The sequence below is a fragment of the Dasypus novemcinctus genome, chromosome 26, assembly GCF_030445035.2.
Source record: "Dasypus novemcinctus isolate mDasNov1 chromosome 26, mDasNov1.1.hap2, whole genome shotgun sequence".
In the NCBI taxonomy this organism is placed as follows: Eukaryota; Metazoa; Chordata; class Mammalia; order Cingulata; family Dasypodidae; genus Dasypus; species Dasypus novemcinctus.
This window is the reverse complement of record NC_080698.1, coordinates 58,579,493-58,607,454: the sequence shown is the minus strand read 5'-3', so window position 1 is coordinate 58,607,454 and position 27,962 is coordinate 58,579,493. Positions and strand designations below refer to the sequence as shown.

The 27,962-nt window shown below is 45.9% G+C and overlaps 1 protein-coding gene and 1 long non-coding RNA gene across 2 annotated transcripts; one reads left to right on the top strand and one right to left on the bottom strand.

The window, feature by feature from the left end:
* Window positions 1-319: 319 nt before the first annotated feature.
* On the bottom strand, window positions 320-25,672 carry LOC111759834 (uncharacterized). The gene is made up of 5 exons (XR_002793702.2): window positions 25,602-25,672; window positions 3,647-3,833; window positions 2,206-2,351; window positions 1,898-2,058; window positions 320-804 (listed from the first exon to the last, which is right to left on the bottom strand). It is a non-coding gene; the product is annotated as an uncharacterized lncRNA (long non-coding RNA).
* On the top strand, window positions 24,336-25,975 carry GP9 (glycoprotein IX platelet). The gene is made up of 2 exons (XM_004475947.4): window positions 24,336-24,459; window positions 25,211-25,975. Exon 2 carries the CDS (start codon window positions 25,317-25,319, stop codon window positions 25,848-25,850), a length of 534 nt encoding a protein of 177 aa, XP_004476004.2. The 5' UTR covers window positions 24,336-24,459; window positions 25,211-25,316; the 3' UTR covers window positions 25,851-25,975.
* The last annotated feature ends 1,987 nt before the right edge of the window (window positions 25,976-27,962 follow it).

Here is a 27,962-nt window from a genome sequence, read left to right as displayed (position 1 = left end):
CACAACCACATGGAACAACTCTTCTAAGTGAAGACAAACTAAACATCCCTGGAGACCCCTTTATTTCTGCCTGGTAAGACCCTGAGGAGACCCAGCTGAGCTCTCACAGATTTCTTGGGGTTTTTTTGGTGTGTGTGTTGTTCTCCTCTATTTTAAAGAAGCTTTAGATTACATATGTGTTACATCAAAAATATAAGGAATTACCATATACCTACTCCCTTCCTGTCCCACTTTCCCCCATTAACAACATATTTCATTAGTGTGGTACATTTGTTACATTTAATGAACACATATTGAACCATCATTAATAACCATGGTCTATAGTTTACATTATGGTTTACAGTTTGCACTGCACCATTTTATAGGTTTTGACAAAATGTATAATGGTTTGTATCCATCATTGTAATACCAGGCATAATTGTTCCAATGTCCGAAAATTGCCCCATGTTACACCTCTTCTTCCCTCTCCTTCCCCTCAGAACCTCTGGAGCCCACTCTTTTTATATCAGTGTTACAAGTTCTTCCATTACCAGGATAATAAGTCTAGTCTATGGTTGCATTCCCCCTTATATTTGTTCATTCCTCAATCTTGAAGATTTGAGGAGGGCAATGCTGCTGTGTTTTTTGACAAGGAGCTTAGATCCCAGGGGGCAGATGGTTGGAACTGTCCTGCTTGCAGCTGTAGACACTCTGTTTTTTGAGATGGGCTTTGTCCATCATCATCCTTTTGTTAGTTGTCCTGGGCAAGTCCGGTGAACTGGAGAGTAGGTGTTGGCTGCAACTCTGCTGAGATTCAGGGCTCAACTGGCATATGAACAGTCAGAAGAGTTAAGTCTCTGGGACATACATTTAACGGATATAGTGCTGATTATAGGTTCAAATAAAAGGGGAGAAGAACCACGTATAGGGAAATTATAAATGAGTCTAACTGATGCACTGGGGAGATAGGTTATCATATATTCCAAGGAAAGGCCCACCTTGGGGGGCTGATTTCCTGGGGTGGTCTGCCCTGTCTGTAGTGCCCAGAGGTCTCTAGAGCCCTCAGGAGCCCCCTGCTTGAGGCACTCTTTACCATGGCAGTCAGTGAGATCCTCCTGAGATGTTGCACAGATTTCTGACCCACAGAAACTGCTAGGTAATAAATGGGTGTTGTTTAATGCCATTAGGTTTGTGGTAACTTGCTATGTGACAAAAGCTAACACAAGTTACCTGATGGACTTTTTGTGAGTGAAAATTTTAAAATATAGACAGAAAATATCTTCATATGTATATTCTTACTCTCTATTCATTTTTTTAATTAAAGAAAGTTTTAGTTTACAGAACAATCATGCATAAAATACAGGAACCCATATACCACCATATTGTGGACACCTTACATTGGTTTGGAATATTAGTTACAACTGATGATGGCACATTTCTATAATTGTTCTATTGACTATATGTCCATGGTTTAACTTGGGGTTCACTGTTTTTGTAGCCCAGTTCCGTGGATTTTTTTTTAAAGTTTTTACCCTATTACCATGTACGCATCCCCACATTTCCCTTTTTAACCACATTCAAGTGGTTAAAAGTGTTCAGAGAATGGCAGGGGCAGGATAGAGCAAGGAAGAAATGAGACTCCAGAGGGCTGGTGTGGATTTTGGAAAATAATGGTAGTAGATAAACTAAGACTAGTTCAATGTGAGAAATTCCACATTGTTCACCTGGTGGAGACCAAAATCTACCTGTGGTATGAGTTTTTGATTGAGGGAGGAGATTGAAAACTTAATGAGGAGATAATTAACATATAAAAATGCAATGACTTAAGTGATCTTATCTCTAAGATATTTAGTCCCACGTTATTTATAAGCACCAATAGCCACAGACTTCTTACTTTTGATTCTGTGCGAGTCCTTACCCTGTTTTTCTTGGAACATAATGCATGTTTCTGTCGATTAGCTGGTGGGTTACTCCCAGGTGAAGTTTTGGGTATTCAGGGAAAGCAGGTCTGGAAACGGGATTAGTCTTGAGTCTCACAGCTTCTTTACCATCCTCAGCATTGCCTGCTTAATTCTTGGACTGTGAGTGAGAAGCCAGAGGAAGACTTTATTTGGCAATGCAACTACTCATGAATGGGGAATTGTTATTTCTACTGAAATTGCATCTGTATTACTAGAATTTGGGCAGAATATAGGCAGAATGTGGAAAAATAATTCATTCATTTACCAAGTTAGTGGTTCTAATGTGCTTAGGATTATGGTAGACAGGGTTGACAGAGATGAGTAAGAGCACAACTTGACAGTCCAATCTGGATGCAGATGTTTCAATAGGTGAGTTCAATGAATCCAGTGTTACAGGTGCTGGGGTGAGGGCTGTGCAGTCATCAGGACACCAGGAGGATGAGGCAATGAAAGATAATTTATTAATATTCTCTAGTAGTAAATGTCTTAAATTTCTGATAGAATATATTTGTGCATTTTGAAAAGATGTTTAACATTCTCTTTACCACCTTGGCACCAATAACCCATTTTCTCTCTTTGTAAATAACTTTTGTACACATTTGATAAGTGGAATCAAAGGACAGGGAAATACTGTTTCCTCTACTTAGGCTGTGCATACAGTGGTTAGAATAAAACTTCAGGTCTTGTGAACATTTTTGAAGTATGAGAAAGACCAGAACCAATAAAAAGACTAATGTTAGCCTTGAACAGAATCAAGGTGAAATTCAAGAGAGACAATGAAACTTGGGTTTGGAGGCTTCCTATCACAGGAAGAGTCAGGATAGGTTCATGCTTCAGTATAGCAGTCTCAGTGGCCACTGGCTTGTGCTACTGAGTGTCTACCCTAAATCTTTTCACAAACACTTGAGTTTTGTAGAGTTGAGGAAGAAACTACTGAACCCAAGTTCTGTGTGAAACCTGTTTAGTTATGCAGATGCTGTACATTGTTTCAACACTTTTCCTGCTATTTTAACATCACTTGCATTTGTTAGTTAGAAGGCACTTTATATCTTAACTCATTGCATCTTACAAAATTTGTAACAGTTTATTAAACCATTTTATAGATGAAGAAACTGAGGTCTGTGATGGGAATAATCAAACCATCATCATGGTTAAAAAGTGGCCGATCTGGTTATTTCTTCCCTTATGATAAATCTGTAGATTTACTTGAAATTGGAAAATACAGATTTAGTTATGAATTCTAGAGTGCAGAATATACAAACAACATCTGAAAGTCATAATTACCAGTTGGGAAATTTCAAGGCTATATCACACCATATTTCATGTGATATCTCTTTATAATGAGGTTTCATTATTTATTATATATGTATGTTCCTGTGTCTCTGAATGATAGATGCCAGGTTAGCACTGAGAACCAATGACTGGAACCATAAACACAGTTCCAGCATTCTATACATGCAACCCTCCTTTCCTCGTTGCTCTCATCCCAACCATCCTTCTCCAGACATTGGTATGGATGGCCCTTTCTGAACCAGAATGTCCATTATGTTGTATAAATCAGTGACCTTCAGAAATGTAGCTCTAGCCTTCACCTAGCAAGAGTGGGTTTTGCTGTATTCATCCCCAAGAAAGTTGATAAGAAATACCACGCTGGAAAACACCAACAGGGAAGCAGATGTGGCTCAACCAATTGTGCAGCCACCTACCACATGGGAAGTCCCGGGTTTGGGTCCCTGGTGCCTCCTAAAAGAAGACAAGCAGACACTGCCTCCCACCACAACAAGCAGATGCCACAGCCAGCAGATGCCACAGCCCACGGGGATCAGAGGCAGCTTAGGCCTTTGGGCACTCGTCTCTCATGAGGGAGGTCCTGGGTTCAGTGTCCGGTTCCTCCTGGAAGAGGTGAGTAAACAATGAGCAGACAGATGAGAGAACCATCTGGGGGGAGAGGGGAGTAAATAAAGAAAAATAAAATAAATCTTTTTTTAAAAGGAGAATATCAATAATCTGGTGTCCATGGGTGATTCTCTTAAATTATGTTATTTATGTATTTACTTTCTTATCTTTCATTTATTCAATAAGTATCTAGAAAAGCTCTGCCCTCTACTACCCCAACCTCTACCCTGGTTTGTTCAAATACAACAATCTGAAATAACTTTGGTTCTTTGTTTCTTACTTATATCACATTTTTCACACCAGTGGAATGCAATCTTTTTGACTAAAATTTCATGTTATTCTTGCTAATTAATCTCCAAAACTCACAACTGTACTGTTTACTCAATAAATATTATGTTACTGGGTAGGTAAATGGTTCAGTATTCTCTAAATTATTATTATACTCTAGGGACTATATTGAGGCTTCTGAACACAGTAGTAAATTTATAGGCATGCTGTAGTATAAACTAAGAACACATGTGGCTATAAAATAAATGATGGTCAGTAGGCCTAAGAAATCATCATGAATGGCTGTCACTACGTGTCACCTAAGAGTAGGATATAAACTTAGGGGCCCGGGGATTTTGACAGGTGAGGTCACCTCAGCACAGCTGTAACTTTTGGAGACCTTAAAATAAGGCTTACCCTTGCAAGAATAGCTTGAACTCCACATATGAAAGAAACACCTGGTAAAAGACAGACTGAATGTGGTAACAGAGAGGAGAGAGTCTCTTATAACTCTGAGAATATTCTCTTTATTTTTAAGATTTTTATTTTTTCTTTATTTCTCTCCCCTTCCCTGTCCTCCCCCTCCCCCCACCCCCACCCCCATAGTTGTCTGCTCTCTGTGTCCATTCGCTGCGTGTTCTGTATCTGCTTGTATTCTTGTCAGCAGCACCCGGAATCCGTGTCTCATTTTTGTTTGCGTCATCTTGCTGCGTCAGCTCTCCATGTGTGCAGCACCACTCCTGGGCAGGCTGCCCTTTTTTCATGCTGGGCGGCTCTCCTTATGGGTGCATGGGGCTCCCTTATGCAGGGGACCCCCTGTGTGGCAGGACAGTCCTTGCACACATCAGCACGGTGCAGGGGCCAGTTCATCACTTGGGTCAGGAGGCCCTGGGTTTGAACTTTGGATCCCCCACGTGGTAGGCAGATGCCCTATCCATTGGGCCAAATCTGCTTCCCAAGAGAGAATGTCCTTTTAATGGAGGCACTCCCAGCCAGTTGGTGATATGACTCCTTTACTGTATCAGTGCCTACGTCATGGGGCTCATCCTGCTGTTGCTCTTGTAAGAGCACTGTTTAAGTAAACTGGCTTGAGCATCTGACAGTTCCTGAGAATCATCTTTGATACAGATCAAACCAAATGTTAGACATTGTCCCTGGGGACCGATGTCCCCTAAATACAACATATAACTTTTACCATGAGGAACTCATAGTTTTATGTGTAGTTTAGGTTTTTTGGATTCCTTTTTATAATGCTATTCAACTACTGTGAAACATATAATTTCTCCTTATATTGAAAGACTAAGAAAACTACAGTCTTTGAACTTGGGCATGGACATGAACAACCAGAGTTCTTTAATGTTTTTCAGCACACATTTATGTGCCATCACTTTGCTGGTCAATAGCCTGTGTTCAATTGCACTTTTCTGTGCTGACACTCAATGTGACCTTATTCTTCTCATAGCCTTCTTAGTTTGCTAAAAGTTCCCAGAATGTAATATACTAGAAATGGTTTGGTCTGTAACATATAGGCTTACAGTTCTGAGGCTGGGAAAGTGTCCAAATCAAGGCATCAGGTGATGCTCTGGATCCTATCACATGGCAGGGCACAACAGCATCCTCTGCTTTCTCTCCCTTCTCCTCCCAGTTTTGTTGCTTTCAGCTGCTGGCTTCCTGAGCCTTCCTCTCTGCTCCTGTGGCTTTCTCTCTCCAGAGCTCCACTGCTTTCAGCTTCTGGTGTCTGGGACTTTCTCTCTCAGCTTCTGAGGGTTACTCTCCGTCTCTTGGTTCTCTCTCTCCATCATCATCCCATTTATACAGGACTGCAATAAGTCCAATACTTAATACTTAATACTTCAGTAAGAGGATTAAGACCCACCCTGGGTCACACGCTATGGAAGTGATCTAATCAAAGACGCTCAGCTGAGGTGATCTAATCAAAAGTTCCCACCTACAACAGTTTCACACCCACAGAAACGGATTAGCCATAAGAACATGATATTACTGGGGTCCATAAAAGCCTAATCCAGGATGGATCTTAATGCTATTACTGGAGTCTTTTATAAGCAGAATGAAATTCAGAAAGAGAGATATAGCACAGAAAGCAGGAAGCTGAAATCCATTGGAACCCAGATGAGAAGGCAGAGAAGGAGATGTTGCTATGTGCCTTGCCATTTCACAAGATAAGCACCAAAGAACAGCAGCCAGTAGATCCAGAACACCAGTCTTCAGGGAGAAAGCATCACCTTGATGACCTGGCTTGAACTTTCTTTTAGTGTCAAAACTGCAAACAAATTCCCATGTTTAAACTGACCCATTTCATGGTATCTACCTGAGCAGCTTTGGAAAGTAAAGAACATCTTAGAGAGCTGGCCCACAGTCATCTAAATTAGCTGAACAGAATCAGTGACCAGCTACTAAACTATATACCCATGGATCTTGGGAATTAGTTCTTTATATCCCAATCTGGTACCAGCTGTTTACACTAGAGCTGGAGCTGTGGACACACTGCTGCATGAAATGAGTCTCTGGGATAGGGGATGGGAGTCACTGCACAGAGTGAAACTCACCGGTATTTTCTGCAATTTCCTAGCCTCATCCTCCCACTCCCACTTTTCTTTGGATGTTCAACATTGTTCTACTAGGTTCTGGAGTTTCAAAATAGTTGATCCAGTTAGTGCCAGTTCAGTATCTGTTCTCGTGGAGGAACTAAATCCTGGAGCTTCCTACTCCATTAGTTTCCCACAACCCTTGTGTATTTTATTCATCTTCACTTAACATTTATGTACAATGAAATGTACATCTTAAGTGATGACTTTTAACAAACATGTATATCTATGTAACCAAATCCCTTTCAAGTTCTGGACCATTAACCTTCACTCACAATATTCCCTCAAGCCAATTTCCAGTCATTCCCCATCTATATCCTGATTTTCTCCCCCATGGATATTGTTCACCTGTTCTGAAACTTCATATTAATGAAATCATATAGTATGTATACTCTGTATGGTAAGGCTTCTTTCACTCAGCGTAAGGATGCTATGTGTATTTAGAATTCATTCATCTCATTACTTAGTAATCTTCGATTGTGTGAAGTACCACAGGTTGTTTATCCATTCTCCTTGAAACGGAAACTTGCTCCTTTTCTACTTTGGGCTATTTATAAGTATTTTAATGAATGTATATGTATATAGTGGGATTCTCATCGAAGTTGGAAGTCAAATGCTTTCCATCATTTATTGGGAGTCAAGGACCAGGGCGGGAAACTTGCCAGTGGTTGCACAAGTCCCAAGAGATCCAGGTACTCTCTGATGTCGGTGTTTTGTGCCACTGTTGTGGTCCTATTTCTGACAATGCCTCAGAGAAGGCTAGAAGAGTTGAACATTACTAATTCCTCTGGTTTGCTTGTACAACATAGTATTAATACCCAAATTCCTTTCAGGTGGAGAAAGTGGAATGGTTATCCTATTTTTCCTGTATTCTGGGCTCAGACTATGGGAAGGTTGAAAAGAGAAATGGGCTCACGAAACCATGAGGGCTGATGCCACAAGCAGGAAACTCCACTACAGGTGATGCTGAACTTATTATCTCAGTGGGTGGAGACCCACACAATAAACAAGGAAATATTAAGCCCCTATCCTGGGGAGTCCTGCTGTGTTCTCAATTGAAGGGGCAAGAATCCGTCAAGAGCACAGGCAGTGCCTAATAAAATACAACAGACCAATATGTCAAGCCCTCAATATTAGTACAAGTAACTATGAATCTTATTCTTCAAAAACTGAAACTCAGTGGTTACCATAGGCTCCGAGGGGAGGTGGAGGGAAAAATAGAATATATGGAACATAGGACATTTTAGGGCATTAGAATTATTCTGTATGATCTTGCAATAATGGGTACAGGCCATTTTAAATTTCATCAAAAACCTTTCAAAGTGTATGGTCCATAACGTAAACCATTGGCCATGGTTAGTAGCAATGCTTCAATATTAGTACATCAATTGTAACAAATGTACCATCTGCATGTAAAATGTTATCAATGGGGAAAGTGGAAAAGGGAGAGGGCACTGGGTATATGGGAATCTCCTATATTTTCTTTGTGACTTTTCTATAACCTAAAGCTTCTGTGAAGATAAAATGAAAAAAATAAGACACTAGGTAAATATATGGAAGAAATTGTCACTGTACATAAAAGACAACAGATCTTACAGGGATAAAAGATACGATGTCTAAAAAAGTTTTATATTATTTCAAATTTTTATTTTTATTTTATTTATTTTTAAAACTATTACTTAATTTTCTTATTAAATTTTATTTGGTTATTTTGATGGCTTCCTTTTTGGAGAGGTTTTGGATCACAGACAGGTCAACTGTGGCAGGGAGGGATCGCTGGTGTGAGGTGTCTGTGAGGGGGAGATGTGTGGGGAGGGGTGCGCCTGCTGCATGCCTCTAAGGCATATGAGTATGTCCAACTGTTCATGGGGCCTTCTCTCAGTGGGCGGAGGCCCACACAATAACCAAATGAATATCGAATTCCCGTCCTGGGAAATCCTGCTACATTCTCTAATAGAACAGCATGAATCCCATGAGTACAAGGGAAGTGCCTGGTGAAGGACAGACCATTACACCAGGCCCTAGGTACTGATGACTGTACTGATGAACCTTTCCTTGTGAAATTGAAACTTAGCCTAGTATTATATGTTACCTAAGAATTACCTCCTGAAAGCCTCCTTGTTGCTCAAAGGTAGCCTCTCACTAAGCCAAACAGCATAAAAACAAACTACCTTCCCACCCATCCTGGGGAGGCCTGATGTTCTCAGAGGGCAGGGTGTCTCTCAAGAGCCTGGGTGGCTCCCAGTGGGGGAGGACTGACTAGTGTGTCCAGCCCTCAGCATTGTTAAGTATCTATGAATCTTCTCCTTCAAGCGGTGAAGCTTTGTTGTCACTATGAGCCCTGAGGGGAGGGGGAGAGAGGAATAGAATAGTTGGAAGGGGGGGTAACTGGGGGACAATGGAAGTGTTCTGCATGATCCTGCAGTGATGGATACTGACCATGTTAAATATCACCAAAAATTTATAAAGGCATACAGCCTAAAATGTAAACCATAGTGTAAACAATAATGGAACCATAGTTAGTAGCTATGTTTCAATATTCATACATCAGTTGGAGCAAATGTAACATCCACAAGTGAAAAAATCATTGCTGGGGAAGGGGGAAAATGGTTTGATGCTGGGTATATGGGAGTTCCCTATATTCTATGACTTTACTATAACCTAAAAATTTTGAAGACATTAAAAAAAGGGATGTAGACACTGAGGAAGAAATGGGAGAGATTGCCTTGCCATTGTACATACAGGGCAACACCTATTAAAGTGATGAAAGACAAAATGTCAAAAAAAAATTTTTATATTTTTCAAATTTTTAATACCCCAATTTATTTTTTTACTTTATTTTAGTTTTTCTAAATTATTATGTATTCTATTTCTAATCTTTAAACCTATTACTATTTCATTTTCCTATTAATTGAATTTGGCAATATAGTAGACTTCATTTTTGAAGAAGTTTTTGATCACAGAGGGGTTCAACTACGGCAGGGGAGGAGCACTGATATGGAGTGTCATTTATGGGGGATGCATGGATGGGAGGGCATGCATATAGGGTACATAGATATGTTCAGCTGTTCATTGAGTATTGTCATAGTAGGTAGAGTTACACATGACAACTGAGGGAGTGCTGAGTTCCAATCCTGGGGAGCTCTGTTGCATTCCCCAATGGAACAGCAACAATCCCCCAAGTGCAAGTGCAGTGAAGAAGGATGGTCCAGTGATGGGCCCTTGTACTGATGATTATGCTTATGAGTCTGTGTGCTTGAAATTTCAACTAGGCCTAGAGTTGCAGGGTGCCTAATAGTTACTTCCTGAGAATCTCCACGTTGCTCAAATGTGGCCACTCTCTAAGTCAAACTGAGCATGTAAATGCATTCCCTTCCCCCCAGTATGGGACACAACTCTTGAGGATAAGCCTCCCTGGTACTGAGGGATTACTACAGAGCACAGCTGGTGATGTAACTAGAAAAAGATCTTGAATAAAAGGGGTAAATGGTAAAGACAAATGAGTATATGGCTAAGAGTCTTCAAAATGAGTGAGGAGGTCATCAGAGTTGTTGCGGTTATGCACATCTCAGCAGGATCTCAGAGACAGCCAAAGTAGATACAACCTCAAGTACTGGTGCTCTTGAGGGCTACAGAGACACCCAGGTCCTACAGTCATGACAGACTGCTCTGGAGTTCAGTGCCTTGCCAGTGGGCCCTACTTTGGAATTTGTGCTCCTGAGTGGGATGGACTTGGACTCAGATGTAACCTCTCTATGCATGCCTCTTCTTCCACTTTTACTGAACCTGTGGTTGGTGCTGGGGTTGGTGTATGCTTGGGAGACTTGAATCCCTGGACTGTCTATGTGCCAGCTGGGCCTTGAGCCTCAGCAGAGTTGCAACACCTACTCTCCAGTTCATTGGACTTACCCAGGTCACCTAACAAGGAAGTGATGATGGTCAAACACCACACCAGGGAACCGAGAGAGTCTACGGCCGCGAGCAGGAGAACTCCATCCATCAGCCATGTGGGATCTAAGACCCCTCGCAATTTAGAGGTGGAGTAGACATTGCCATCCCAGGATCCTCAGGATGGAGGAATAAAATATGGATTAGAGTGGACTTACTGGTATTTTACTATAGAACTATTGTGACTCTAGCAATGGAAGAAATTATACCATTGATGGGCAGACAGTGGCTGCAGGAGTTGCTGAAGGCAGGGAGAGGGAAAAAGAGGTGTGATATGGGGCCATTTTCGGGACTTGGAGTTTTCCTCAATGATATTGCAGGGACAGATGCAGACATTATATATCCTGCCATAACCCACTGAATGGGCTGGGAGAAAGTGTAAATGACAATGTAAACTATAATCCATGCTGTGTAGCAATGCTCCAAAATGTACTCATCAAGTGCAATGAATGTACCACACTAAAGAAGTTGATATGGGAGGAGTGGGGGGTGTGGGGAATGGTGTATATGGGAACCTCTTATATCTTTTAATGCAACATTTTGTGTGATCTATATATCTTCTTAAAAAGAAGGAAGGGAGGGAGGGAGGGGGGGAGGAAGGGAGGAACCAAGGAAGGAAGGAACCAAAGAAGGAAAACATACTCCCTCCCCTCCCTCCCCAGTGTGGGACATGACCCCCAGGGATAGCGTCTCTGACACCAAGAATTATTACCAAGCACCACTAGCAACTTCCCTCTCCCTCCTCTCAGAACCTTTGGTGGCCACTATCTTTTTATCATTGTAAAACTTATTCCATTACTAGAATAATAAAAAATTTACTTTGGTCCATAGTTGATTTCCCCCTTACATTTGTTCATTCCTTAATCTTGACAACTTGGGATGGCAATGCCCACTCTGTTCCCAATTGAGAGGGGGCTGAGATCCCATGGTGCAGATAAATGGAACTTTCTTGCTTGCAATTGTAGCTTCTCTGTTTTCTAGGAAGGACATTTTCTATCTTCTTCCTTTTGTTAGTTGTTCTGTGCAAGTCTGATGAACTCGAGAGTAGGTCTTGGCTGCAACTTTGCTGAAATTTAGGTCTCAACCATTATCTGGAGACAGAAAGGGACTAGGGTGTGAGTTGATGCTCAATATGGCAGAACCTATGATAAGGTGGAAGGGGGTGGTTTGGCAGTGGATGGGGGTGATGGTGGTATGGAGATGTGTTGGGGTCAACGGTGCTGGAATGTGAGGGTAAGCAGAGTTGGAGGGGCTAGGGTTGGTCTATCCATGGAATTAGGGGTCAGGTTGGAGGAAGGAACAGGTCAACTGTGGGGATTTGTAGGTCTGTGGTTGAAACTACAATGGTGTGAATGTTCTTTTGACAAATAGGGCAGGGGAGGGTCACTGGTGCAGGGTGTCCGTAGTGTTGGGATATGTGGAAAAGGGTGTACCTGGGGCATGCTACTATGGTAGCATAGTACTTTACTTGGTAAAGGGTGTTATCTCAGTGGGTGGAGACCCACACAATAAACAAGGAAATATTAAACTCCCATCCTGGAGAGTCCTGATGTGTTCTCACATAGAGGGGCAAGACTCTCTCAAGTACTTAGGCAGTGCCTAATAAAAGAAAACAGACCAGTATGTCAAACCCTTAATATTAGTGTATGTAACATGACCCTCATTCTTCAAAAATTCAAATTTAGTGATTACCATAGGTTCTGAGGGGAAGGGGAGGGAAGAATAGGTGGAACACAGGGCATTTTTAGGGCATTACAGTTGTTTTGCATGATATTAAAATGACAGATACAAGTCATTATACATTTTGCCAAAACATTTAAAAGTGTATGGTGCAAAGTGTAAACCATAATGTAAACCACTGACCATGATTTGTAGCCATGCTTCAATATTTGTTAGTCATTTGTAACAAATGTACCATACTCATAGAAGACGTTACTATTGGGGGAAATATTGCGGGGGGGGGAGGGGTATATGGGAATAACCTCAATTTTCTATGTGACTTTTCTATAACCTAAAGCTTCTTAGAAAATAAAGTGAAGAAATAAGACACTGGGGTAACATACAGAAGAAATTGTCAATATACGTAAAAGACAATGTCTTAAGGTGATGAGAGGTACCATGCAAATTTCTTTTTGATTTTTATTTATTTTTTGGCTTTGTTTTGTGGGAGGTTTTGAATCACAGAAGAGTCACAACCATGGCAGGGGAGGATCACTGGTGCAGGGTATCAGTGGTGGGGGATGTGTGAGGAAGGATACACCTGGGGCATGCCCCTATGGAATATGATTGTTTTGTGGTCATGGGGTGGTATCTTAGTGGGTAGAGACCCACACAGTAACCAACAAAATATCAAATTCCCATGTGGTAGACAAACGCCCTAACCACTGGGCCAAGTCCGCTTCCCCCCAGTGTCTTCTTGATGTCTTTTATCTTTTCAGCCATATTTCTTTTTAACTCATTGATTTGATTTTGGAGATTAGTGTGAACTTTGTTGATTAGTTGTCTCAAGTCCTGTGTTTCATCTGGGGCTTTGATCTGTTCCTTTGGTTGGACCGTTTCTTCCATTTTCTTAGTATAGATTGTAATTTTTTGATGTTCAGGCATCTTATTATGATGGTGAGTTTATTCTGATGTTCGATTTTTCTCTCTTTCATAGAAATTTAGTGGCAGGAGGCTGTGCATTGCAGCTGTTCTTGGATTCCTGGTTCAGCCTGTTCTAGGTCTTTAGGTTTGTCCCTGTTAGTTGCTCAAATCTTGGCCCTGGACTCAGTAATTGATTGCAGACCTGCTTCCAAGAGCCTTGGGGAGGGAGGCTGTACAGGTCAAAAAAAGAGCCCTTCTTACTTATTTTACACCATGGATCCTGGGGACCCTTGAAGCCAGGAGGAGCTTCCGTAACTTACTAGACACATCACTGTGCTGTGACCCCAAGGGGACCCTTCCAGACTGCATGGCTCTTCTTTTGGTTTTTCTTAATTGTATCCTTTCACTGTCATAAGACTATAATTGTGAAGTGTACACTTTCAGTGAGTTCTGTGAATCGTCCTAGTGAATTATCAATTCTGAGGGGATGATGGGAACCCCCCAAATCTGTAACCAGCTCAGAAGCGTGGAAGGCGTGGGCTCCAAAGCCGGGGACTAGTGCCTGCAGTCAGTCTTGGAGAAGACCACCCTGAAGCTGGGGGTCTGGCCTGACTCCTGAAAAGTAAGACCTGCATTGCATCGAGTGACTCAGGGCCTTCACAGCTGCTGGCTGAAGTTTCTGATACCAATAGAGTTGGTGTCAGAGGTTGTTGTGGAAGGTGTAGGAGGTTTTTGATAAACTTTCCCCTTGCACACCAATGTTCACAACAGCATTATTCAAAATAGCTGAAAGGTAGAAGCCACCCACGTGTCCATCAGCAGATGAATGGATCAACAAAATGTGGTGTGTATATATGATGGGATATTACTCAGCCATAAAAGAGAATGTACAGGAAAGCGGTCTTGGCATCAATCAATGGATAGGGCATCTGCCTATCACATGGGAGGTCTGCGGTTCAAACCCCGGGCCTCCTTGACCCGTGTGGAGCTGGCCCATGCGCAGTGCTGATGCGCGCAAGGAGGGCCGTGCCACTCAGGGGTGTCCCCCGCGTAGGGGAGCCCCACATGCAAGGAGTGCACCCGTAAGGAGAGCCGCCCAGCACGAAAGAAAGTGCAGTCTGCCCAGGAATGGTGCCTCACACACAGAGAACTGACACAAGATGACGCAAGAAAAAGAAACACAGATTCCCATGCCCCTGACAACAACAGAAGCAGACAAAGAAGACGCAGCAAATAGACACAGAGAATAGACAACCGGGGTGGGGAGGAAGGGGAGAGAAATAAATAAATCTTTAAAAAAAAAAAAAGAAAGATTCCCATGTCGCTGACAACAGAAGTGGACAAAAACAAGAACATGCAGCAAATAGACACAGAGAACAGACAACTGGGGGGGAGGAAGGGGGAGAAATACATAAAATAAATCTTTAAAGAAAAAAAAAGAACATACAACATCAATGAACCTTGAAAACATGCTGGGTGAAATAACAGACATGAAAGGACAACTATGATATGATTCCTCTTATGGGAACTGTCGAGAATAAGCAGATACATAGAGACAGAAAGTAGATTGGAGGTTACAGGGCAGGAGGGGGGGAACGGGGGGTTATGGCTTAATGGGAGCAGAGTCTCTCTCTGAGGGTGATAAAACAGTTTGGGTAATGGATGGTGGTGATGGCAACACAACATTGTGAGTGTAATTAATACCACTGAATCATACACTTTAAAAAGGGTTAAAGTGGGAAACTTTAGATTATATATATATATATATATTTTTTTTTAATCGTAATTTTTTTTAAAAGGCAGGGGCGGGGTGGGGTGGGAGACCGTGGTGTCCAGCACGCACACAAGCTTCTTCCAGACGAGGAAGGCCGTGAGCATGCTTACAGACTGAAAGGAAGAGGGCAGCAGAGGGGCAGGGGAGTGGGCGATGACCCATCAGGTAGGAGGGAGCCTGGAGAGACGCCCCGGTCTTCCCACAGGGAGAACGGTGTGGTCAGCCAGACCAGGTCAGCCAGCGTGGGCAGCCCCTGAGAGGAGGAGCCCCCTCTCAGGAAGCTGCTCTGCTCCCGCCCCTCCCCCCCACACACACACACACCACAAGACCCTGTGCAAAGGAGATAAGCCGTGCGGAAGGCAGAGGCAGCAAGCTCTGCACTTGAGGAGACTCCTTAAACAACAGTGCGGCGTCCCAGCCACAGAAGCAGCAATTCACACCAGCCCCCACCCAGTTCCTGCCAGCACTGGGGTCGGACAGAGGCCCACTGCCCTCCCTAACCCAACGTTAAAAGTTTCGTTGCTTAGCTGCTAAACAAAAGTAAAAATGAATCCTGAAACTGTAACCAGGAGTTAAGAAGGAACAGATGATTATGACTGAACTACGCAGACGCTTTTCTCTTACTTTTCCAGTAGATTGAGCAGAGCCGAAAGCCAACACCTGGAATTACTGAAGCTGGCTGGACCGGCCTTACCCTTGTTCATGGTTATTGCAAAACAAGGCCCTGGGGTATGCTTCCTTTTGTGATGGTAACCACTCCGCCCTCCCATGCCTGCACCCATAAAAACCCTAAATACCCCAAATCGGAGAAGGCAGATTTGAGACACCCCCATCTCCTGTCCTTCTGCAGGCGTTAAGATGGCCCTTCCTCTCAGGCCCATCCTGGTGTGGACTCCAATTCATCTGTTCTTGGCAAAAACCCAGAGGCATCCCTGCAGGGCTTCCTGTGCCACCAACGACATGAAGAGGTGGGTTTCTTCACAGGAGGGGGAACATTTCCAGAAGAGTGTGGGCCGCGGGCCATCCTGTTTGGGTGGGAAGAAAACATACACCAAAAAAGTGGAGGGGAGAAGGGACTTCCTTGTTTGGCTGTGGAATTGTGGAGAAGTTTTATTTTCTTCTTCCTGCTTCTCTGAACATCCCAATTTTTCCACAATGAAAATGATTTATTATTTGTGGGTTTTGTTGTTGTTGTTGGTTTAAGCTTCACGTTAAGAATAAGGAAAGCTCAGGGGCCCAAGAGGAAGAGGGCAAGAGCCCGGGTCAGGTCAGATCACTGTACCCAGACCGCACGCATCCCAGGGGCCCACTGAGGCCCCCACCTAGGCTTGAGGGGTCAGCCCATGGCCCCGGAGCTCTAACAGACGTGCAGGCGGTGGGGAGGAGGTGGGAAATGCACAGGGCGTCCAGCGGGGAGGGAAGGGAAGGCCCGGGAAGTCTGAGCCAGGCGACCTCGAAAGCCAGCAGGCCCCCAGGCCAGGGTGTGGCTCCAGGGGGTACCCCAAGGACCAAGTCCCCAGCCCTCATCTGCCTCTGGGAGCCAAAGCACCATCACCGTGCTTCTGGGCAGGGCTTGCCGCCATGCCGGTTGGAGTGGTCCCTCCACCAGCTCTTTCCCCGAGAGGGGACCTGGGTGGAGATGGGGGAGAGCGCGGGAGGAGGTCTCGCTGCAGGCTGGAAGGGACAGCCTTCCAAGTCCCCAGAAGAGGGGCATGGGAGAAGAAATAAGAAAGCCCTTCGGATCTCAGAGACAGGCAAGGTAGAAACAACCCCAGGTACTGGTGCTCCTGAGGGCTACGGAGACATCCAGGTCCTACAGTCACGGCAGATGGCCCTGGAGTTAGTGCCTTTTTGGAATTTGTGCCCCTGAGTGGGATGGACTTGGACTCAGATGTGACACCGCTACACATGCCTCTTCTGTCACTTTTACTGAACCTGTGGTTGGCGCTGGGGTCGGTATAAGTCCAGGAGACTTGAATCTCTGGACTGGCCACCTGCCAGCTGGGCCCTGAGCCTCAGCAGAGTTGCAGCACCTGCTCTCTAGTTCGTTGGACTACCCAGGTCAGCTAACAAGGAGGTGAAGATGGTCAACCACCACACTAGGAAACCGAGAGTGTCTACAACTGCAAGCAGGAGAACTCCATCCATCAGCCATGTGGGATCTAAGCCCCCTCTCAATTTTGATGTAGAGTAGACAGCACCATCCCAGCATCGCCAGGATGAAGGAATAAAATATGGATTAGAGTGGACTTACTGGTATTTTACTATAGAACTATTGTGACTCTAGCAATGGGAGAAATTATACTATTGATGGGCAGACAGTGGCTGCGGGAGTTGCTAAAGGCAGGGAGAGGGAAAAAGAGGTGTGATATGGGGGCATTTTCAGGACTTGGAGTTGTCCTCAATGATATTGCAGGGACAGATGCAGGACATTATACATCTTGCCATAACCCACTGAATGGGCTGGGGGAGAGTGTAAATGACAATGTAAACTATAATCCATGCTGTGTAGCAATGCTCCAAAATGTACTCATCAAGTGCCATGAATGTGCCACACTAATGAAAGAAGTTGTTGATGTGGGAGGAGTGGGGGGTGTGGGCAGTGGGATATATGAGAACTTATATTTTTTAATGTAATATTTTGTGTGATGTATATGTCTTTTTTAAAAAAGATAATAAAAAAGATATACATATGTTTAAAAAAAAAAAAGAATGCCCTTTGGGAAGTGTCAAGAAGATCCCTGTGCTGCTAAGATGAACACAGCAAGCACGTGTTTAAAGACCCCTCAGGCCCTTGCCTGGCCTTTCCCTCCCTACCGCTGTAATGACGCTGAAGAACCAAAGCCAGTGGAGATCGTCCTGTTGCCTCTGCTCCAGCTGGGGCAAGATGCTGGGCTTGTCAAATAAATGAAAACACACATTTTAATTAATTTTAATTATACTTTATAATGATAATATTCTATTTTACTGTTATGCTTAATTTTGTTCAATATTTTGTAATGTTCAAAGAATAATTAAAATAAATATATACTTATTTTTAAAAGAGAATCTTATATCACAAACATAAGTGGAAAAACAGTTCATTCTCCTAAGTAGAAAGTCACTAGAGGAATAAATGTGAGGCAAATAAAGCAATGGTTTTAAATTGTAGCTAGAGTCCAACTCCCAGTAAGGCTCTGGGCTCCAGGCCTGTAGTCTTTTGTTAAAAAGAGAGCTCATGCCAGCTGATGATATAACTAGAAAAAGACCTTTAATAAAAGGGTCAACTCAGACCAGCAGAATATCTCAGCCTACATGTAATACTAGGTGTTAAAAACTCCTTTATGTATTACACCATAACATATAGGAGATGATATTACACCATAACATATAGGAGATGACAGACTGATAATGTAAACCATAATGTAAAACATAGGATAACTAAAAATGTAAAGAACTGTGTATCCTAAAGTATGCACCATAATGTAAGCACAGATGTTACCTTGTTAGAAAGCTAATGTCTCAGACTCTGTACATCACTTTAAGTAAATATGATATGAATAGGGCGTAAGAGTATCACTGTGGAAGGGAAAAGGTTTTCTGGTGGATGTGTGGGAGTGCTGTATATTATATATATACATTGCTGTGGTCTAGGACTCCTGTGAAGAAACGCTGAATAATTAGGGGGGGGGGGGAAAAAAAAAGAAAAAAAAAAAAAGAAAAAGAAAAAGATAGGATGTGGAATTTTTTCAAGTCAACATTCTTTATCTAAGTTCTTTATCTAACTTTATCCAAGTTCTTTATCTATCCTTTAAACCCATCGCTATATGCCATTCCCTAGTAAGGGACCATGACATTATATTGGGCTTCAAATTTTGGGGAGTTCTGGATCACAGAGTGTTTCAACAATGGCAATGGAGGGATACTGGTATGGGATACCAATGACAGGTGATATATGGCTGACAGGGAGCTGTACAGAACATATGTCCAGGGTACATGGTAATGTTTGGATATACTCATAGTGGCAACAATTAAAAACCACAGCAGGGGGGGTACTGGGTTCCTGGCCAGTGGTGCTCTGTCGTGGTCCCTAGGGGAGCAGCAACAGTCTCCCAGGTACAGTGGCGGGGACCGGGAGGGAGTGAGGGTTCAACAGTGAGCCCCTGATGCTAATGACTATGCTTGTGAGCTGATAAACCTAAAATAAGAACAAGGCCTAGAGCAACATTGTGCCTGGGAATTTCCTCCTGTCAGCCTTCATGTTACTCAAATGTGGCCAGTCTCGAAGCCAAACTCAGCATGTAAATGCAATGCCTTCCCCCCAGCGTGGGACAGGACACCCGGGGATGAGCCTCCCTGGCAACGAGGGACCACTATCAACTACCAACTGATGATGCAACTGGAAAATGACCTTATACGGAAGGTTCAATGCAGATCAGCAGAATATCCACGTCTACATAAAATACCATGACTTTAAAATGCTGTTTGACCTAAAGTAAGGGGGAAATGAAAAGGAGAAATGAGTTTATATGGCTACGAGTTTCTTAAAAAGAGTCTGGAGGCTGGCAGAAGGATTGCCCTCATGCACAACTGAGCAGAGTCAGAGAGACAGATAAAGCAGATACAACCCCCAGATATTGGTTCCTTTGAGGGCTAAAGAGACCCATGGGAGTTATGGTCATGGCCGATGGGGTTAACTACCAGGGCAGATGGCCCCTCTTTGGAAATGGTGTTTATGTGTGATGAATCTGGACTCAGATGGGATCTCCCTTCATAAGACTTTCATGCTAATGTGCTGGAGGTGCAGTTAATGTTGGGGTTTAAGATATATTTAGGGGATTTGAATCTCTGGACTGACAATGTGATAGCCAGGTCCTGAGCCTCAACAGACTCCAGCACCTACAATCTGATCTATTGGACTTACCACACTCAGCTAAGATGGAGTTGAAGAAGGACAACCACCACACCATGGAGCCTAGAGTGATTACAACTGAAAATGGGAGGATTGCATCCAGCATCCATGTGGAATCTGAGCCTCCTCTTGACATAGAGGTGCAATGGACACAACCAATCCAATGTCCACATAGAAGAGGTGGCATTGGATTGGGAAAAGTGGACATGGTGGACGATGGGTATGGGGAAAGGCAGGAAGAGATGAGAGGTGGAGGCGTCTTTGGGACATGGAGCTGCCCTGGATGGTGCTTCAGAGGTAATCACCGGACATTGTAAATCCTCACAGGGCCCACTGGATGGAATGGAGGAGAGTATGGGCCATGATGTGAACCATTGTCTATGAGGTGCAGAGGTGCCCAAAGATGTACTTACCAAATCCAATGGATGTGTCATGATGATGGGAACGAGTGTTGTTGGGGGGGGGGAGAGGGGGGGTGGGGGGGTGGGGTTGAATGGGACCTCACATATATATTTTTAATGTAATATTATTACAAAGTCAATAAAAAATAAATAAATAAATAAAATAAAATAAAAAACTCCTTTATGACTTTGGATAAAAGGGGGAAATGGAAAGGACAAATGACTTTATATGGTTATGAGTCTCCAAAAAAAGAGTCGGGAGGTCATCAGAGGGGTAATGCTTACACACGCCTCAGCAGGGTACCAGAGACAGCCAAAGTAGATGGAAACCCAGGTACGGGGTCTCCTGAGGGCTACAGAGATCCACAGGTTCTATGGTCAAGGCAGATGGCTCTGGAGTTCAGTTCCCTGTCAGCTGGCTCTACTTTGGAGTTTGTGTTCCTGAGTGTGATGGAGTTGGACTCAGATATGACCTTTCTACACATGCCTCTTCTGTTACTTTTACTGGACCTGTGGTTGGCTTTGCGGTTGGTATATACTCAGGAGACCTGAATCTCTGGAATGTCCATGTGACAGCCAGGCCCTGGGCCTCAGCAGACTTGCAACTTCTACCCTCTGGTTTATTGGTCTTACACTGGCCAGCTAACAGGGAGGTAAAGAAGGTCAACCACCACATCAGGGAGCCAAGAGTGCCTACAACTAAAAGTAGGAGAGTTGCATCCATCATCCATGTGGAATTTAAGCCCCCTCTTGATGTACAGGGGGACTGGACATAACCATCCCAGGGTCCACAGGTTGGAGGAATAGAGTATGGATTAGGGTGGACTTACTGGTGTTCTGCTGGGGAACTATTTTAATTAGTAATGGAAGAAATTGTAGTATTGATGTGAAGAAAGTGGCCACAGTAGCTGCTGATGGTAGGGAGAGGGAAGAATAGATATGATGTGGGGGCAGTTTCAGGATTTGGAGTTGTCCTGGGTGGTGTTGCAGGGGCAGATGCTGGACATTGTGCGTCCTGCCATGGCCACTGGGTGGACTGGGGGAGAGTGTAGACTACAATGTCGACTACTGTCCATGTGGTGCAGCAGTGCTCCAAAATGTATTCACCAGGTGCAGTGAAATGTGCCACGATGATGGAAGAGGTTGTTGATGTGGGAGGAGTGAGGTGAGGGGGTGTTGGGTACATGGGGACCTCATATTTTTTTAATGTAACATTTAAAAGAAAATAAAGAAGGAAAAAAAAACATTACTACTAACTATAGAAAAAAAAGAGAGAGAGAGAACTCAGGGAAGCAGATGCAGCTCAAGCATCTGGGCTCCCACCAACCACATGGGAGGGCCTGGGTTTGGTTCCCAGTGCCTCCTAAAGAGGAAAAGCAAGACGGTAAGCTGAGGCAATGGGCTGATGTGGTGAGCTGATGCAACAAGATGACACAGAAGAGACACAGCGAGGAAACACAATGAGAGACACAACAAACAGGGAGTGGAGGTGGCTCAAGCAATCAGGCACCTCCCTCCCATGTGAGAAGCCCTGGGCTTGATTCCTGATGCCTCCTAAAAAGAAGACAAGCAGACAGTGAGTGCAAATGAGGGTGGGGGGAGGAAACAAATAAATAAATCTTTAAAAAAAGAGAGAGAGCCCAGTGGATTGTGGTTAATAGCACAAATACATGAATGTTCTTCTATGAACTAGAACAAATGTATGTCACCATTACAAAGTGGTAAGAATATGGTGTTGCATGGAAAAATACAATTAACATAATTTATGGACTACAGTTAACAGCAATATTGTAATATTCTTGCATCAGTGTCAAAGAAGGTACAATATCAATGCTAAGCGTCAATAATAGGGGATATGGGATCTTTTCTTTTAGACTAAGGAAAACATTCGAAAATGTGCTGAGGTAATGACTACACAACTCTGATGAAAATGAAAGCCACAGAGTACACACTTTGGATGGATCATACAAGGCATGGGACTGTACACCACAGAGAACCACGTGGTAGAAGACGGACTGTGGTAAACAGTACAAACAGGAGAGTGCTCTCTCATGAACTATAACAAGTGTACAATACTAGTACACGGTGTTAATGGGGGGGTATGGAAAAAATATACCAAATACAAGCTATCAACCGCAGTTAGTAATATTTTCATGATGTTCTTTCATAATCTGTAACTAATGTTCTATAGCAATGCAAAGCCCTGGTAGAGGAGTGTTGTATGGGAATTCTGCATGTTATGGTTTTGTAAGCTCAAACTTCTTTAATATATTTTTTTTTTAAAAAAGAGCACTCGGTTAATTGAAAGACAGCTACAGGATAATCTAGGGACTGTATAACATAGTGATTTGGGTAATAAATGAGGACTGTGGTTAATATAAATACAAGAATGTTCTTCTATTAGAAGGTGTTAAGAATATGGTGATATATGAGGAAACTACAACTAATGTAACTTAGAGACTATAGTTACTAATGTAGAGACTATAGTTAACTGTAATATTGTTAAAAAAAAAAAAAAGACAAATATTGTATCACTCCATTTATATAAAACATCCAGAAGAGGCAAACTCTCGGAGACAGAAAGTAGACTACAAGTTACCAGGCCTGGGGGGTACAGTTTCTTTATGGGGGGATGAAAAAGTTCTGGAAATTATGGTAATGATTACACAACACTGTGAATACACTTACTGCCACTGAATTACCCATTCAAAAGTGGTTAGAATAGGAAATTTTATATTTTGTATTTTTACCACAATAAAAAGGGGGAGAGGGAATAGCTCAGGAAATACAAGGCAGGTGTTAGCGATATAATGGCTGAAAGAAGTAGTCTAGGAAGATGAATCTTAGTTGGAGGACAGCTGGAGGATAATATTGGGAATATATAACAATGATTTGAGAAGTAGATGAAGATTGTGGTTAATAATATAAATACAGGAATGTTCTACCACAGGGTTTTAAGAATGTGGTGGTACATGGGAAAAAATATAACTAATGTAATTTATGGATTAGAGCTAACAATATTGTACCAATTTGTACCAAAACCAAAGTTTGTACTACATTAATTCTAAAGCTTTTTAAAATATGGGGGAGTGGAAGTTGTGCCAGCAGTTGAGTGCCTGCTTCCCACATGGGAGGTCCTGGGTTCAGTTCTCAGTATCTCCTTTAAAAAAAAGGAAGAAAGATAAAAGAAAAAACCAACTCAGGGGATCCAATGTGGCTCAGTGGTTGAGCTCCAGCTTCCCACATACAAGGTCCTGGTTTCAAACCCCAGCCCTAGTACCTCAAAAAGAAAAAATTAAAAACAAAAATAAATAGGGTTTGGTGTATGATATGAATATGATTAATCATTTTTCTCTCCTTCACTTTTTTTATTAATAAGGAGACCTTGACTAGGTCATTTAACCAATCTGTGTTCATCCGTGTATCTTTCTGAACACTAGAGGAACTGATTTAGCAGTTGGAATTAGATGATAAAAGTGCCTGAAAATGAACTTTTTAGGAGTAATGTTCCCATAACTTGTTGAGCTTTTTCTGTTCTTTTATTTTTGTGCCTTTGCAATAAAGTTGTTAATAAAAAGTAAAAAAAGATATAATGGCGCCAAAAGGAAACTTTCTCCTTGACCTATTCAGAAGGACAGAAGAGAACTAAAATCTCAGTCGCTCTCCCCCAGGGATTTTCGGGAGGCCCCTGAACCACCGCGCACGCCTGTGGCAAGCAGGGGGGGTTACTCCCATTTCACAGGTGAGGAAACCTGAGCTGCGGAGGGACAACCAGCGGGCCTCGCGCCCTCACTCAGCGGAGCAGGAAGAAGAGAACAGGAGTTTCCCACATTCCCACCACACGCAAGAACTGCTTGAGCCCCCGGGGCAGGTGACGAGCCCCTCGGCTCTCCCACACACCCTGTCCTGCTGGCACAACGGTGTCCTTGCGAGACCCCTTCCGTCCGTCCAACCGGGCGCCCCGTGCTTCCGTGCCCCAGGCCACGGGCCCCTGCCCCGGAGATCCGCCCCCAGAGCTGCCCTTGGGGGATAAGGCAGGCTATTTTCACCATTTCCTTCCTCCCCCCAGCCACTGCCTGACCCACAGCCGTCCCCACGGCCTCCTCCAGGACCACTTGGCAGCAGAAGGGGCGCCCCGCAGAAGGCATCGCAGGTGAGTGGCTCCCTCCCACCCCCGACCCCGCGGCGGGGGGCAGGCCTGGCTCCTGCCCCCTTCCAGCCTCTCCCCAAGGGCTCTTGCTCTGACCTGCCTTCTCCAGGCTGAGTCGAGGATAGTTCGTTTATTCCACACTGGAAGACCGCCGGCGGCCAGGCGCTGGGGGAGCCCAGGCTTGAGGGGAAACCGCCACACACAGCCCCCCTCAGGGAAGGCGGGGGGCCGGCTGGAGCCTGGCCCGAAAGGCCGAGCGCAGAGCTCGAGGGAGCCGAGCTTGGGCACTGGGCGTCCCAGGCAAGCTGCTTTCCTGCTCAAAGTGCACAGGAACAGGCGCCAGCCTAGCAGCAGCTCCTCGGTGCCCCTCTCCCTGCTCCTCGGTGCCCCTCTTCCTGCTCCCAACCCAGCGTGCGCACCGGGCTCTTCCCAACACTGAGCACCGCTCAGCTGCGGCCAAACTAAGATCCAGACCACCGGCTGCTCCCCCGGCGTCGGCGCGGGAGCTGGGCGGGGGCTGGGGGTGGGGGTCTCTGCCAGGGAAGCCGTCCCTTCCCCTTCCCTACCACCCTCAGCCCTGCCTCGCCCTCTGCACCCGCCCTCCCCCGACCCCCTCCACCTCTCCCCACGGCCACCGCCCACCCCGGGAGGGTCAGCCCCCGACCCCCTCCACCTCTCCCCACGGCCACCACCCACCCCGGGAGGGTCAGCCAGGCCCCGCACTAGACACGGCGCCTCCCACCCCCATTTCCAGCAGCCCCGGCGAAGGCCCGAGGACGAGGCCGAGCTCCCCGGCGCCAGGTCAGCGTCCCCGCGCCCCGGCGCCGCCCCCACGCCGCTGCCCGCGGCCGGCCGGCCCCATGCCCGCCTGGGGGGCCCTGCTCCTGCTCTGCGCCGCGGTCGAGGCCGCCCGGGACTGCCCGCGGCCGTGCGCCTGCCACAGCCTCGAGAGCATGGGGCTGTCGGTGGACTGCCGGGGCCGCGGGCTCACGGCGCTGCCCGCCCTGCCCGGCCGCACCCGCCACCTCTGCCTGGCCAACAACAGCCTGACGTCCGTGCCCGCCGGCGCCTTCGACCACCTGCCGCAGCTGCAGACCCTCGACGCGACGCACAACCCCTGGCACTGCGACTGCGCGCTCGCCTACCTGCGCCTCTGGCTGGAGGACCGCGCGCCCGAGGCGCTGCTGCGCGTGCGCTGCGCCAGCCCGGCCCGCGCCGCCCGCCGCCCGCTGGCCGAGCTCTCGGGCCACGAGCTGGGCGCCTGCGGCTGGCGCCTCGGCTCGCCCGGGGTGCGCGCCGGCGTCTGGGGGGACGTGGCGCTCGCGGCCGTGGCTCTGCTGGGCGTGGCGCTCCTGGCCGGCCTGCTGCGCACGGTGGCAGAGCCGCTGGCCTGAGCCCGGGGCCCCCAAATCCAGCCCCACGCCTCGGGGCTGGACCCTGAGCCAGCTTCCCGAAGCGCCAGCAGCCCTGCCCGGTCAGCCCCAACCACCGGGCACCCCAAATAAACCAGTCGCGCAGCGCCTGAGTCTGGCTCCTTCTGGAAACCTGGGTTCGTTTTGTGGTAAACAGGCTTCCCTGGGAGCTTCTCGGGCCCGGAGCTCCAGTACGGATGGGCTGCTCCGCCCCCTCCCTCCACCCCTTGCCAGTTCCACAATCTCTGGACATGCCAAGCCCACCCCCGATGCCTTCCAGTTCCCGGGGACCCCCGTTCTGGGCCCACCTGCCTCTGTCTCCAAGCATGTGTCCCTCAGGCCCTTTTCCCACCTCTCCAAACCCCAGAAAGCGCTCTCGCCACAACACATGTTGAGCAGACCAAGATGTGCTGAAGACGCCGGAGGGAAGAGGCATCGCTACCCCGAGAGAAACGCCTAGAAAAGGCTCAGCACGACCCCAAAGGCCTCTGCCCTTCCGTCCCCACTGGCCAAGCTGCCCTGGGCTCCCCTAGCCCCGTCCTTCCTCACCTGCTCCTTCATGTCTCTCTTGGTCTTCTCTCTTCTTTTCTTCTCCCTACGCCTCGTCTTCAGGCCCCTCTGGAAACAGCCCCTTCCGAGTGCCGACATCAGCTACTTCCAAGCTCCAGGGACCCACCCCCTACCCCATGCAACCATCACCAAATTCTTCAAAGAGATGGATGTCTCCCTCAGAGGAACTCCGGTGCCAGCTGTTAAAATAATGAACTTTTCTCCACCATGTGAGGTAACACTCACAGGTGTTATCTGGCCAAGCCATGCACTGGGTGGGGACTCAGCATCCAAAGAGAATTTACACTGAGGCCGCTCCCTGTAGGGGCTCCATGGGGGGGGGGGGGGGGGCGGGGCAGCTCACCTGGAGCCACTCAGAGCAGTGCCTACGAGGAGGGGGCCTGGAGAGAAGGTGACACTGGGAGGGTCAAGCAGGTACCAACTGAACAAGCTCCGATGGGAACAAGAGTCCCAGAACTAAATGGTAGGGGGCCGGAGTACAATATCACCACGTGAGGTCGGCCAGGTGTGTTTTCTGTGTACTACGCATGATAAACACTTGACAACATTCTCCATTTCCATGAAGAAATGGGCGTATCCTCTTTTTCGGGAAACAGGCTGCCAGGCCAACTTCTATTTGCCCACTTTGATAGAGACATGGAGCATGGAAACATATTTTGATTGTAAAAGAAAAACTGCAACACAGTGGTGGATGTAAAATGTAAGCTCAGTCTCAGGGTGGGGGGCGGTGGGGGGCAGTAGGGAGCGGTAGGGACTGTGGCAAGCCAAAGAGGCTGTGTCTCAGCTAAAGGAACAGCTGCTGCTCAGCCAAATGCTGCCAGGTGGAGAATGTGGGTGCAGGCACCCGATCTTCCTAATTCAAGAGGGGCTGGAAATCTAGATTTGTAAGTGAAATCATTTAAGGGCTGGCATCTACATCAAATTTTTAAGAACTATATCAATAGGACAAACAAAATGTATCAACCAATTGAATGCAGCCCATGGGCTGAGTTAGTGACATCTGCATTAGAAATCAGCCATAAAGTGGCTGTCCAATAAAAACATTATGGGGGGAGGAGTGGGGTGAGGCAGGTGGGGGGTATATGGGGACCTCATATTTTTTTAATGTAATATTAAAAAAATAAAGACAAAAAAAAGATGACATAAAAAAACATTAATAAGACCTGGCATCTATTACAGCACTTAGCATGCACTCAGTTCTGCAGGAAGCCCCTCACGTGGGTGGTTCTTGTATATCCATGTGAAAACCCTGAGGGGGGAGGGGGAGCGGACTTGGCCCAGTGGTTAGGGCGTCCGTCTACCACATGGGAGGTCCGCGGTTCAAACCCCGGGCCTCCTTGACCCGTGTGCAGCTGGCCCATGCGCAGCGCTGATGCACGCAAGGAGTGCCCTGCCACCCAGGGGTGTCCCCGCGTAGGGGACCCCCACATGCAGGGAGTGCACCCTGTAGGAAGAGCCGCCCAGCGCGAAGGAAGGTGCAGCCTGCCCAAGAATGGTGCTGCACACGCGGAGAGCTGACACAGC